We start from the raw sequence: 13,457 nt of genomic DNA, 5'->3' as shown, positions 1-13,457 counted from the left end.
TAGTTCACAGAACCAGAGTCCTTCACTTATGATGTCTACACCCCAACCACTGCCAATGTGATGTGAGCAACCAGCCACTTCTGATTCATGAAAACTCCCACACACACTTATACAACATCCAACACATGATAGTGTTCTCTAGTGACTGTTCCTTGGGACATTTGATTTCACAGTCATACCAAAGATATCTGCACAAAACTGTGGAGAATGTTTTTTTCTGTTGTGAAACGTCTCAGTTTAAAATTCAAAGTCATTTTTTGCTTGATTTGAAGTCTTGACACGGAATCAGAATCAGCTTTATCGGCCAGGTATGTTTAACACGCAAGGATTTTAACTTCGATAGACTGTGCTTTCTTTTGAGAGCTACAAATAATCAATTTTTAATGACTGTTTGCAGGCCATTCAAATCTGGACGTCCGAAAACTGCCTGCAACTAAATGCAAGCAAAACAGAAGCCCTTATTCTTGCTCCCTAAACATGGATACCATCCATTACGCAGCACATTGGGGCTTTAAGTGACTGTGTAAAACCATCCCTTCGGAATCTTGATGTCTTTTGACCAATCACTATCTTTAGACAACCATGTCAGCCAGCTAACACGTTCATGCGACTTCCACTTACGCAATATAGCCAAACTTAAATGTATGGTTTCAAAGGTGGGAACTAGAAATGATTTTACATGCTTTTATCTCATCTCGTTTAGATTATTGTAACGCACTTTTTATCTGTCTTTGTCAGTCCTCTTTAAACCGCCTTCAGAGTGTCCAGAATGCAGCTGCTCGCCTTTTAACAGGAACAAACCGTAGATCCCGCATCACCCCTGTCCTATCCTCCCTTCACTGGCTCCCGATCTTATATCGCATTCATTTTGAAATACTGGTGCTCACTTTTAAAGCTCTGTGTGGTCAAACACCCGGGTACATAGCCGATCTTTTCCACCCGTATGTCCCCAGTAGAGCTCTTAGGTCTGGCCAACTTCAACTTCTGGCAGAATCAAAGTCAAATTTCAAAACCCGTGGTGATCACGCATTTCAAGTTCTCGCACCGAAGCTGTGGAATGCGCTTCCTCTAAATTTGAGATCGGTAGACTCCTGTGAAATTTCTATGAGGCAGTTAAAAACACTTTTTTTCAGACAGGCTTTTGGTTGACCAGTTGCTGTTTTTATTCTACTTTTTTTTTTTTAATCTAGTTTGTTTTTGCTGTTTCTGTTTTTAAATGTTAATCGCCTTTTATTGTTGTAAAGCCCTTTGTGATCCTTATCTGTGAAAGGTGCGCTATAAATAAATGTTACTTACTTACTTACTTACTTTGTACAATGCAAACGTTAAATAACATTTCGCTAAAAATACAAACAGTTAATTAAAGACTAATATGTACAAGACTAAATAAGATAATAGTGCAGTGGTGAATAGTGCAAATAGGATAAAAGGTGTTCATAAAGCTTATGAACACAGTAGGAGCTTTGAATTTTAATGTAATAAAGGTCCCACTCGAATAATAAAAACAAGAAAACGTGCTTGCAATTCTCATATATGCTTCATTCAAAATGAAAAGCCACTCTGTGTTGATGAACTTTCCTCTCTGCCTTCTCCACAGATGACAGAGCAGAGGAAGAACAAGCAGAGGCTTGGATTTCTGGGTCCTCCTCAACCCAACCATCACATCCCAAGCCACTGAGAGGCTCAGACAGGAAACTATGACAGGACTCGAGGAAAGTGGTAACAACCAGAAAAGAGATCCATGACACACAAACTTCAGCCTAAAGAACAATACACTTAAAAGTAGTTTGAAAGGGCCAGTGAGTAAGGACACAGCAGTTTTAACATGTTGCCTGTACCATGACACAAACTTTTTATGGAATAAATCCTGTGCCTTATTTGCCTTCAGAGGCTCTTTTTTTTTACTCTGTACACACCCTGTACAGAGGAACTGAGTGATTGGCCCGGTACAGCATCTAAAAGTGTAGTGCTAGAGTGCCAGTAAGAGGTCGAGGGTTGTTAAAGGCAAGGTTAACGGGAAGTGCTGTCAAGTCTGTGGACGTCCGTGACTCGGCCGTCTCTCCTGATGTGTCAGAGAGCGAGTCGACCGACCGCACACCCTGTGATTGTTGCTGAACAGAGAATTTTAGGGTTTCTTGCGTGACCGATTGGCTTCCGGGGCAAGTGTATATTCCAACATAAAGTATTCTCCCCTTTATGTTTTCATTCTCTGATAGTATTAAGAGGAAACTTTCAATAAATAACTGGAATATTGTTTTAACTTTTCTGATAAATAACCGTGCTGCCTTACTAACTTCTATAAGCGCTACAACCGCTCATAGTTCACTTTTAAAAAAGGAAACGCGTGAAAGCTTATAAGTGGAACCATGGTCAAATATGTGGGTATTAATTTAGCATGCTTTGTGTTGTGTTCATAAATGCATTCACTGCACCATTTCAGTTGCCTTTTAAAGATTTCGAGAGAGAGAGTATATAAGTAACAAAAATGTGAATAAAAATAATAATGACCTGTGCAGAACTTACTTGAAGATTCTTTTTAAATTAATTCTTACATCGGTACATTCTGGATGGATGACTGAGGATGAAAGCTCACAGTTCCTTGTCACAATATCAGCTTATACTGTAATATTTACTGTATCTGCTCATATCATCTTCCTTCTTTGCTGTTTTTCGGTTTGTAAATCCTCCTCACGTGTCTCTCTTGGACTGCGATTGATTGCTTAGTGTGTACTTCTGTTTTAAACTTGCACAGACTAATGGCAGAATGTGAGTACACATACTTGATTCTAACTTTCCTGTGACACCTTCTGTTTCAAATAAATGTACAAAGAAATGTCTTTATGTGGTCTGGTGTAATAAATGTATAAAAATAGTCAACACCTGTGTGTAAATCCTCGTTGTTGTTTCAGATGGGATTATATTCCAAGCTCAGGCAGTCGGTGAAGTCATCTCATATAAAAAGAAAATGTAACACATCTGCTGTACGGGCGTACTGCTTTCATAGGAGTCCTCTTAACTTTAAATGAACTCTAATTAAATCGCGAAAGCGAGAGCAATCTCTTGAATTTCACCTTTGTTCTAACACTTGTCAAACTGATTAACATAGCTGGTCAACTACTGTAACGCCCTATTTGAAACTAATTCCATGATCAAATACAAAGAAAAAAAAGGAGATGAGACGTGCATTACAGAAGAGCGAATGCTAACCATGGGTACCTGTGCCTCATTAGGTGATCAAAGGCTGCTGTGGACAGCCACATGTAAATGAGCAGTGGTTTAGGTAAGTGGCTAAAAATGAAAAACCTGGGTAAGATGGCAATAAATAATAAAAACATGTTTAAAACCGCTTAAACAGAATAACTGTTGAAAGATAAGGGTACTAGTTCTTAATTAACTGTTAAATCATAAATAAAATGTCTGCTTAGTGGTGAAAACTCCTGGTTGCAAACTTCAGTAAACAGACAGAAAGAATGGAGTTTGATGGATAGAAAAATCACAGTATGGCTTCAAAGAAATATTTTAAACAACATCCAGTCACTGAATAAATAATGCTGATAAGTTATGTTTACTAATGGTTTGCATTATGAATGTGTCATTAAGATCTTTCCACAGAGGTTATGTACACTTTTTTAAATATTGTGAAGCATACAGAATCTTATGCTTGTAGAACATATTTAAGATGATAAAAGGAATCACAGAAAGGGCCTCGGCTCCTCTTGTATCCCGTCCTGTCATTTACCCTCCACGGAGAAGCCCATCCTTCTTGGCTCCGGATGGCTGTTTACGCTGGCAGGCCTGCATTTTCTCCTGCTGCCTGTGACAGCCATTAAAATTAGCTCACGCAGTGCCATAATGGTGAGCAGCTGTCACTGCGCAGACAAGAAGGCTAAAGTGCAGCATTACTGGAATGTATTGGACTCGAAGAGGGAAGGGAGTGGGGAGGATAATAGCAGGACCATCATTACTGTCTGGCAAAAGTCATGCAGCCATTGTGTGATACCAATCAAACACTGCTGCTTCAGTATGCAGCACTTCCTAAACAAAGAATTTTATCAGCTGAGATTTAGTTTGATGGTTTGTTAACATGAGAAAACATCTCACTTTGTCAACCAAACATTTTTTTTTCTGGAATTGCCAGGCAGGATCCACTCCAATGTGTTGAATCATATTAAGACACCTGACATTGTCATTATTTATTTTACAAACACAACTTCAGATCATTATATTGTATCGTATCATCTCTTATCGTATAGAAACATGAGTCGCAGTTGATATTTTTCAACCTTTAGGGGATGATATGACTGATGCAGTGATCTGATCTGTGAGATATAAACCAAACATTTAAACTGAAATCTGTCCTTAACTGAAAATACAACACTTTGCATTAACATAAAAAAATGACATTATAATTTGTATTGTTAAACCTGCTGGATGAGAGCTGAAGATGTTGATGTTTTCAACCTGCTTTGAACGTTTGTTGTGATTAGTGTCAATACAGATATTGATATCCTGTCTTGTGTTGTCTCCTTTAAAGACAGCAGGGTCTGTGGCTGCAAGAATCAGATATCATGCAGGGTGTTTCAATCGACCACACAGAAAGTTGTTGGTGGGGGAAGGTCCCTTCTCACTGTCATTCTTATAAATAAACATGCCCCCGTGATGACTGGCATGTGACTTCCTGTGTCTTGCGGCCAGATTTGGGCTTTTGTAGTCACATGATGAACATCATAACACTGAGCGAGCACATGGGGAGAGAAAAAACTCAACAAGCTTGATGTTTGTCACACGATGCTGTATTAAGAGTGTGTGAAATGCACCACTTGAATAGTATTAATGAATTATTCCCACAGCAAGGCATTCCTTCATTAAAGGTTCTGGTGAACAGGTTTGTTTCAAACTTTCAAAAACATCTGTGATATTCTTACTGAAGAATCCATTGAGGTGTGATGTGGAGATGTTCCCTCTGTCAGCTCATCACTGTGAGCGGTCACAGTTAACTTGAATTAGTAACAACCGCTATGACCACATCAATCACAACCAGGCTCTGATAGAAGCAGCTTTGTGTCCTGCTGATATTTGAATTCTCAACTTGATGTCAGTGTGGATGACATATTAATTTAAATGAGTATCTACCTGTCATTTTTTAATGATTTCCTATCCTCATAAACATGTTTCCAGTATTTAGAGCAATTTGAAAAAGATTATGGCTTCGATTGATGAACAGTTTTTTCTTCACTGGACAGAACGAACTCATCCAAATATGAGGAACATTTTGGCCTGAATTCTCTGTTGTTGTTTTTTTCATATGAACCACATATTTGTGATGATAAATGCCAAAAGTGAAACAGTATGTAACTGAAACAAAGATTTGTATTTGTAAACACAAGCAAAAATGATTGAAAGGAGTAAGGCACTTATTCTGAACTTTGTTTTTACATACAATTGAACCATTCATTTCTCAAACCTTGCTTTTGAGGAGTCCGTGAAACATGAATCAAATTCTATGATCAACCCAAAAACAACTTTTTTGATCACAGACAAAAAAAAAGATGTAACATTGCACAATAATTACATTCTCCCTGTAAGCAGATGTTTCCGTCCCCTGCTCAGCTATATATATATATATATATATATATATATATATATATATATATATACTGTATATATATATATATATACTGCATATATGTATATATATACACACATACATATATACCGTAAGTGACTCCTGCAACCAACATGAGTCTAGGAATAAAATAATGCTGAACCTCAGCATATGGCAAAGTATTTCAAAAGATAGCCCTTTAATCTTTTACTGCAATCTGATTGGTTGTAAACAGTGGGATGATTTTGTTTCTTCAGTCCAGCTGCCTGTCTGATTCCCCCTTTCCTCACACAGCCCCCCTCACCCCTCCCTTTGTAGTTGCAGTAGTTTGACTCCTACAGGCTGCTTGAGTCATGCTGGCTACTGGCATCCACCTTCACACGGGCCACAGCCCAACTCTTGTCTCTTGTAGAGCAACCAAATAGTGCAACGTCTTTCAGAATCTCATTTGAAGAGTATTAAACTACACTCACTCAGGAGTGACAGTAAAAGCTGGAGAGCACTTTGCCATTTCTTTTATCAATTTTGCAATATTTACAGAGTTGCACAAGTTTGTATAGGATCAAAGTAACAATATGTTATTCAAATAATGAATCCACCTTTTGATTTTCTTTTTGCTTGTCACACAATGTGAATTAAAGCAAGCTTCTTTAAAACGTAAATAATCAGAATATGTGATGAAAGTAAAGCAACAAATAAAGATATGTCAATTTTTTTTCATAATATTCTTAGTGATTCTTTAAACCAAATTTATACCATACTGTAGCCTGTTGCCGTTTATAAAAGTAGAGTTAGTTTAACATTTGCAAACACAGTGATTCAGTGGGCTACCAGAAAAGAAATGAAAATACTGTGAGCCCTTGGGTTACTTGGTGCTTAATAAATCTGGCTTCAAAGTTATTTTTGTATTTATTTACTGAGCTTCTATGTAATATATTGTAGTAGAGCCGCCTGACCCTTCTTTTCATTGATGACCATTTTTTTTATAACACCAGCTGTTGGAAGCAGAACTCATCGGATTTATTGTATAACATTTGTGCAAAAAGTCAAGTTCCATTAAAGGTTAATACAAAGTGATATAGAAGAAAACAAACGCACACAAAAAAAGGCAAATGTCCCTGTCCTTCAGAGTGTAATCACACAGTTGGCTTCCTCCTCTGTCCTGATCTGCCTGATCAGAGTCATCCCATCAACTCTGTCATCATGACGTTAAACCTTCTGCCACTGCTGGGAGGAGGGAGAGCCGATCTGAAGACCAGCAAAGAAGACCTGGTAACGGTGCTTCCACATGATGTAGGCTCCAACAGAGCAGACCAGGGCCTGGACCAGATTCAGCACGATCTGTATCAGGAAGTAGAGGGTGAGGGTCTCTGTGATCTCCCCACAGTCGCTCACTCCCTCGTAGGTGAAGGTGCGGGCAATGGGGTCGGTTATATCCAGTTTGCACACGCAGTCCTCTCCGTCCTGCTCACAGCTGAGGCTGCTGGTCTGAGTGTAGTGGTGTCCAGCGAACGCCACAACCAGCACAGAAATGACCAGGCCAATTATACACAGGATAAAGTACAGGAGCTGAAGCAGACACATGAAGGGTCAAAAGTCATACATCTAAAACTGTGTTTTTGAATCTAGAAATCTGGCTTCTGCTGTTGTCTCAGAGAAAACCAAAGAGCCAAAACTGTAGCTTAGAAACAGACCTTCTGGCTCAGAGCCGATAGCAAGTTAAAGAGATTACCCACGATACTACAGGGTGAGGTCTGGTCTAGCTGTTAGCACAGATGAGACACAACACAAACACACACACACACATTCACATGCATGTCTGCCCTGCAGTTACAGCTACTCCCCACCTCCAGCGCTCATCCTGTATGAGTATTCTGAACAACAAAGAGTGTCTAAAAATACAGTTTAAAATGTGACAGAAGCTTTGTGTTGTTTATGCAACTGCACAATTTCAATAACACTAAACCTTTATCTTAATCCATCACTTATATAAGAGGAGAGCTCATTCCCCTGATGTCTTTCACTCTCAGTTACATGCTGCTTATGGAATTATGCAACTGATGAGCAGGGCTTGATTTGAAAGAGCATTGATGTTAATTTTGGAACAGCTGTGAAATCTGGAGTGTGCATGGTTACAGGGGAATACGTGGACGCCAACAGGTTCTTCATTGAACAGAGAGTATGCCACTGAATGGAGATGATGTGAAACCCCAAATCGGAACAGAAACTAAAAGAAGTCCACTTTCATAATGTTGCTGATAATAGCCCATGTGGTGTGCTTTATTAGTATTTATACTATAGTATTTATTTATTTATTAGTATGCACTTACACACTCAAAGAGAAACCAAGCATCTTGCCCCAATAAGTTTAAATTTTAAAGGGTTATCAGAGCACAGACCTCAGCTGACAACTGTTTTACTTCTAAGTGACTCCACTTATTTTATATTCACTTGATGGGGTCCTCGCTCTGCACCAAGGTTAATTGAAAACAAATTAAACACATTTTAAGCTATAAATACTAAAAGTCAATACAGTAGGCCCATGGGGTCATTGAGCTGTTCAAATTAATGTCTCTAATAAATTAAACTGGCTTGTTTTTAGAGCCAGAGAAAGACACACTGCAGGGTAATTTCATCATTGGCAAACAAACTGTGAACAGTTATGGGAAGTTCTTACAATTGTTATGTATGACAAACTGAGGAAAAGGTATAAAAACTGCAAGAACAAGTTTGATGAGTTGGAAAATTATCCTACAGAACTTGACATTTTGTGCAGTGTGAGATTAACACTGTCAAACTCTAACAGAGAAATATGCATCATCTTTGATAACTACGACTTTAATGTTTCCAGTCTACTTAGTAAACATTGTCTATCAGGATGGAAAGCCTGTAATTTTGGTGTTTCAGACAGTCTGATGGGATTTCAAATCACACAATACAGACGTAACAGGATTGGTCTTTTCGTCAGACGCTTCTGCAAAGATGATTTTGCAAATTAGTAGCATTAGTAGTGAGTGGCCATCTTTGAACCTGAATGCACAGTTGACTTGGAGTGAAAAAACAAAGAGAAAAAAATTATTCTAACGACCTGCTTTTCAACGAAAAACAATTGTTTGAGGGATTTTAATTGCCTTAAAACCCCAACTGTGTGTACTGTACAGCTAATTAAGCTGTACAATCAAGACATTAATGGATGTGCTCATTCACTCATAAGATTCCCAGAAGGGCTCACAGCTTAATGCCTTTCTCCCTATGCCATTTACTGATACAGATGCAAAACAATCATCCCAGTGAGTAAAAAATTGGTCTCTGTAGCAAAGTTGTTGTTTTTTTTAGAAGTACACTGAGACATCCCATCAAACATTACTGCAACTAAGATTCTACCACATTACTCTGGTTAATTAAAAAGAGACTTACAAAAGAGAAGAGGCAGATCATAGTAAAGGATTAGTTCGATTGCCCTCCTGTGTCAGCAGGTATGCAGACTCACCTTGCCAATGAACTGCATGGATGTCCTTTCATCAGGCAGGTAGGTGGTGCAGTACAAGATGAAGCCAACAATAGAAACTAAACAAAGCTGCAACATAACAAAATGTTTGACTGGGTTAAATCATATCAGGACATACCATTCATGTCAACAGAACACTCATTTGTTGAGTTACCTTGTTACTCATATTATTATTATTTTGATAAAGTGAACAAGTACAAAACCAAAATGTGCACATAGACATGGAAATTAAAGCAATGACAAATAAATAAAAACATGCAAAACAGAAACAAAAACACAATCAAAATATGTAAAACATTAACAAAGACAAAGTAGAAGTCAAGTAATAAGTTAAGGTAGTGTATAGGAAATGTGTGAATGTGTGTGGCAGTGTAATGCATAAAAGTTAGCATCTGAGCGGAAAGTAGCAAGCAAATAAATGAAATGAAAATTGAGGAAAATAAGAATAAAAATAACTAGAAGAAGAAGAAGAGATAATAAGAATAAAAATAATAAGAATAAAAGATACATGATAGTGTCGATGCCATTGGAAATGATAATATCATAGTTTTCATAATAAATTAGTTGAAGTAAATGAAATAATAAAAAAAATGATAATAAGTAACAAGAATAACATTTAGAAAAGGATTGCATGGGTTGTATAATATCTCATAAATCGGAGGTCTTGAGTTTAGTGATTAACTGTATGTTCCTCTTAAATGTTTATGTGACGTAAAGTTTATGTTTGCCCTTAAAAAATAGTCTAGAAACAAGAACCCTGTTCTGGAAAATAAGTTTTACTTTTTTAGAGCTGTTCCTTTGTATTGCATGATTCAGCAGTAAGCTGTCATCTGATTACATTACTCTCCCTTTCTCTCACACACACAAGGACACACTCACATTCTATCTCTTCAGTGCAATTGGAGTCTTGTGACTAACGTGCTGCATCATATTTAAATGTTTTTCCCAGGTTCTTAAGCGCTCTGGAAAGTTCCCGATGATCTCAGTGTTTTTCACTTGGCTGCATCTCGTGAGGATCTAACTCGGGATGTTGATGTCCAGGGATGTTTTCGAGAGAAGATGAGGGCTGTGATAGGCTACAGTAGGATGCTAAACAGCAATAACATGTTTTCTGTCTCTCACCAAAATGTGACTTGGAAAAGTTTTTGTACTGAAGCTGATGGTTGTAATGTAGCTATCAAGCCTGTCAGAGACCTTTTTAGTAAAACATGAATAGTGGTCTTCAGCTGTCTCATATGTGCTGACACTTCAGAAGTCTTTAAAGGGTCTAATTGTTTGCAGGTAAAATAAATCATCAATCTTCAAATCTATAATCTTCAACTATAAATTGGCCTTTAGAGCACAAATTTTACTTTCAGGTCTTTGGCCTTTTGTCTTTGGATTTGACTGAATTTTATTTGTGACAACTTTCACTCTATTTTAAGTGCTTTTTGTACATACACACAAGCTAACACTTTAGATGTTTTTGTGCAACAAGTGACATTAAAGTTGCTCCAATGGCTTTGACTGATGCCCTTTTCATACTGCAATTCCACAACAGCACCTATACAAAGCTCCGTCTCTTTATGCCTTAAAACGTTCATGCTGATTTTGCAACAGCGTTATACTATCGTTGCAGTCCATGAATTCATATTGCCTTACAGCGTTGCCGAGAACAGCACGGCCCAGCAAGACTTCCAAATAAACACAGCAAAAAAGCCAAAGGACATTAATTTCTCACCTTAAAACGGCAGTCTGAATAGGCCTAGGCTAATATATATGAGTGTTCTTTATCTGTAGCCTTTTTAACATGGAGATGCTGCAATCATTGTGCCGGCTCCACAGTTTTCTCTAGTCGCCATTTTCCCCTCATTACACAACCTTTACTACTTTTAACTTCAGCTATCTATTTTGCCTCTGTAACTTTCCACAGACACAATAGTGTAACGCTGGTGTCACTGGCCAGTCTTGAACTAGCTGTGTAAAAGGGGCTTCTGTCTTCAGCTTATCTATGCTCAAGTGAAACCGACAACTTCTTACTGGCCTGAAACTTCAATTAGTATAGGTGCTTTAATTAACAAGTGACATTTCAGCATCTTTTATCTCCTACGCTGCAGCTGTTTTGAGTTGTTTCACACCTACTATTAATTTAACCGGTGTCAGTGATTACAAACATACTGATTACTTACCGGCCTACAGCCCTTAAACTTCCATTCTGCATGCTTTTAAGGGTTAGACTTGAACTGATTTTCAATCATTTCAGCTCAGCACTTCAACTGCACCTCACACTCTTTTGACACTTGACTTCAAGTGACACTTCATTCTACTTCAGCGCCTCAACTAAAAGCAACAATTCAACTCCTTTCAAAACACAAACTTAGATGGCACCTCCATTTACAAATATTATTGAAAGAGTTCCTATTTTAAGACAGTGAGTTGAAAAGTGTAAACGTATTCCACAAATGGACCTGGTTGAACTGCAGCGTGTCTTCACCTGTTTGTACAGTAGATGTTTTCACTTTTGGATGAAACAAATGAAACGTGCGATGCATTGACTGTATGTGTTCGCTTCTACGACATATTTCAAGAATCATGAACTTTAAGCAGTTAAATGTGCACATCACATTTAGTAACAGTGACCAGGTGCTGAGATGCTTCTTAGGTGTTCAGATGTCAGGTTTGCATTAGACATGCTGTAAGTGGCTTGCTTGTCTCATTAGGCCAGATCTATAGGATCAGTTAGTCATGCAGGCCTGTGTGACTCTGTCAATTGTTTTTTTATGAATATGACAGACACAAGTATTAGATAAGGGTGCCGGTGTCTGGATAAGGGACAGTGTTGACATGCAATATGCTTACGATGGTTGACATATTGACTATATCTGAGGGTCATGCAGTGTCAATCTGAGGCTCCATGCAAACGTGTAGCGGCTGATGTTAGAGGTAAGAACGAAGCTTACAATGATCCCAGCCCAGTGTGGCGTCTCCCTGGACAGGAGCGAGGGGCTGATGGCCAACATGAGGAAGGCCACGGCTGTGACGGACACCCCCAACAACAGCTGGAGCAAGGCAACAAGCAGAGGGAAGCGACAAAATCGGCACTTTTTGATGTCGTCTGGCGCTGGGCTTTCATCTCTCCTCTTCTTGCCCTCCTTTTTGTCTTTCTGCCCCATTTCTCAGATTTTTTTCTGGAACTATCTCCTTTCTCTGCACACACTAAACTTTTACTGTGACAGCGTTTTGGGTTGATCAGCCTGTCTGCTGTCTGCCTCTCTCCCTGTCCTTTCCCCTCCCTGCCAAGGCCTTCCCCTGCTCGGCTGCTATTTGGAAACAGAGACGCCTCTGAACTAATATGGAAACCATTTGGACTGGATTCCTAAAGCATCTCCAGTGCCACATATAGAGCAGGCAGCAAACTGTGGAGGAAAGGAAGAGGAGGGAAAGGGGGGCATGTAGACCCAAAGGGGGGACTCCTACGTACGACCGTGACATGTTCTAACTTTTAGTGAAATTAAAAACAGAAAGAGTGGAAGTGCAGAGGCGAATAAGCAGGTGTGAGGTAATAATAAGCCAGCACAGAGGAGGTCACACTTCATTTGAGAGACGGTGTGATTGGATCGTTCTTTGTCAGCACTGTTACACAAGAGAGCCATATGCTGCCAGCCAGAAACAGTCACATGACTAACAGGAAGAAGTAATGTGATCATAAGGCATGTGAGGGCATTTCAGGGGCTCAAATTTGACTGTTTCTGAGTACTTTCATGTTTACAAGAGGAAAGCAAGTGTCACTGAATTAGACAAACCTCCTGGAGTCAAAAAAAAACAAGAAAATCAGCTTAATTTAATCATTTGTAAAAAAATAAAAATAAAATCTTGTGACTTTAAATGTGCTGCTTCATAATTTGAAGTAAAGATCATACTAAAGGAAACGTTTCCTTGTTTGGCAATTATTCAGCTAATCCTTGTCAGTATTTTACGATCAAACAAAGAGACTGAGATAAAGGTGGGAGAGCAGCAGCACCCATGCTGAGGTTAATAAAGAACCGCGATGCACGTGTCTGAGCACACAGCTGGGCCGGTGCCATGGTTACTGACAACGCAGCTCTGTGCTGCTGGAGATGTGTGAATAGGTAACCCTGCCCGGCTCAGGGCAACAACACGGACTTAGAGAGGCGCACGGTCGCGCGCTGCGTGCACGTGCACACACCTTGAATGTTTAAAAGGTTGCTGAGTTTACCCTCTGTTTTACTTTTACATCAGCACGATTGTTAGCTCGTAATGGCGAGTTCCAGACGTTCATTCTTATTTTAAATGTATACTAGAAAAACGTATATTAAAGCGTATATTTAACTTTCTGCTCCCTGA

At 39.0% G+C, this 13,457-nt stretch overlaps 2 protein-coding genes across 2 annotated transcripts in view; one reads left to right on the top strand and one right to left on the bottom strand.

The window, feature by feature from the left end:
- Window positions 1-2,877, top strand: part of itpr2 (inositol 1,4,5-trisphosphate receptor, type 2) — a 54,954-nt gene extending 52,077 nt beyond the window's left edge. Inside the window, exon 57 of the mRNA XM_079345174.1 lies at window positions 1,598-2,877. Within this exon, the coding sequence (XP_079201300.1) occupies window positions 1,598-1,678 (81 nt within the window). The 3' untranslated portion in view covers window positions 1,679-2,877. The remainder of the gene's footprint in view (window positions 1-1,597) is intronic.
- Window positions 2,878-5,352: 2,475 nt separating this feature from the next.
- Window positions 5,353-13,406, bottom strand: sspn (sarcospan (Kras oncogene-associated gene)). The gene is made up of 3 exons (XM_079347145.1): window positions 12,053-13,406; window positions 9,096-9,182; window positions 5,353-7,174 (listed from the first exon to the last, which is right to left on the bottom strand). Exons 1-3 carry the CDS (start codon window positions 12,263-12,265, stop codon window positions 6,815-6,817), a joined length of 660 nt encoding a protein of 219 aa, XP_079203271.1. The 5' UTR covers window positions 12,266-13,406; the 3' UTR covers window positions 5,353-6,814.
- Window positions 13,407-13,457: the final 51 nt, after the last annotated feature.

This window comes from Symphodus melops (genome assembly GCF_947650265.1).
Source record: "Symphodus melops genome assembly, chromosome: 6".
NCBI lineage: Eukaryota > Metazoa > Chordata > Actinopteri > Labriformes > Labridae > Symphodus > Symphodus melops.
This window is presented reverse-complemented; position numbering and strand designations above follow the sequence as displayed.

Coding starts and splice junctions, on each gene's coding strand:
- sspn (XM_079347145.1), bottom strand. CDS start 12,265: ATGGGGCAGAAAGACAAAAAGGAGGGCAAGAAGAGGAGAGATGAAAGC. Junction 9,183..12,052: donor CACACTGGGCTGGGATCATT/GTAAGCTTCGTT, acceptor GTTATGTTGCAG/CTTTGTTTAGTTTCTATTGT. Junction 7,175..9,095: donor CCATGCAGTTCATTGGCAAG/GTGAGTCTGCAT, acceptor TGTCTGCTTCAG/CTCCTGTACTTTATCCTGTG.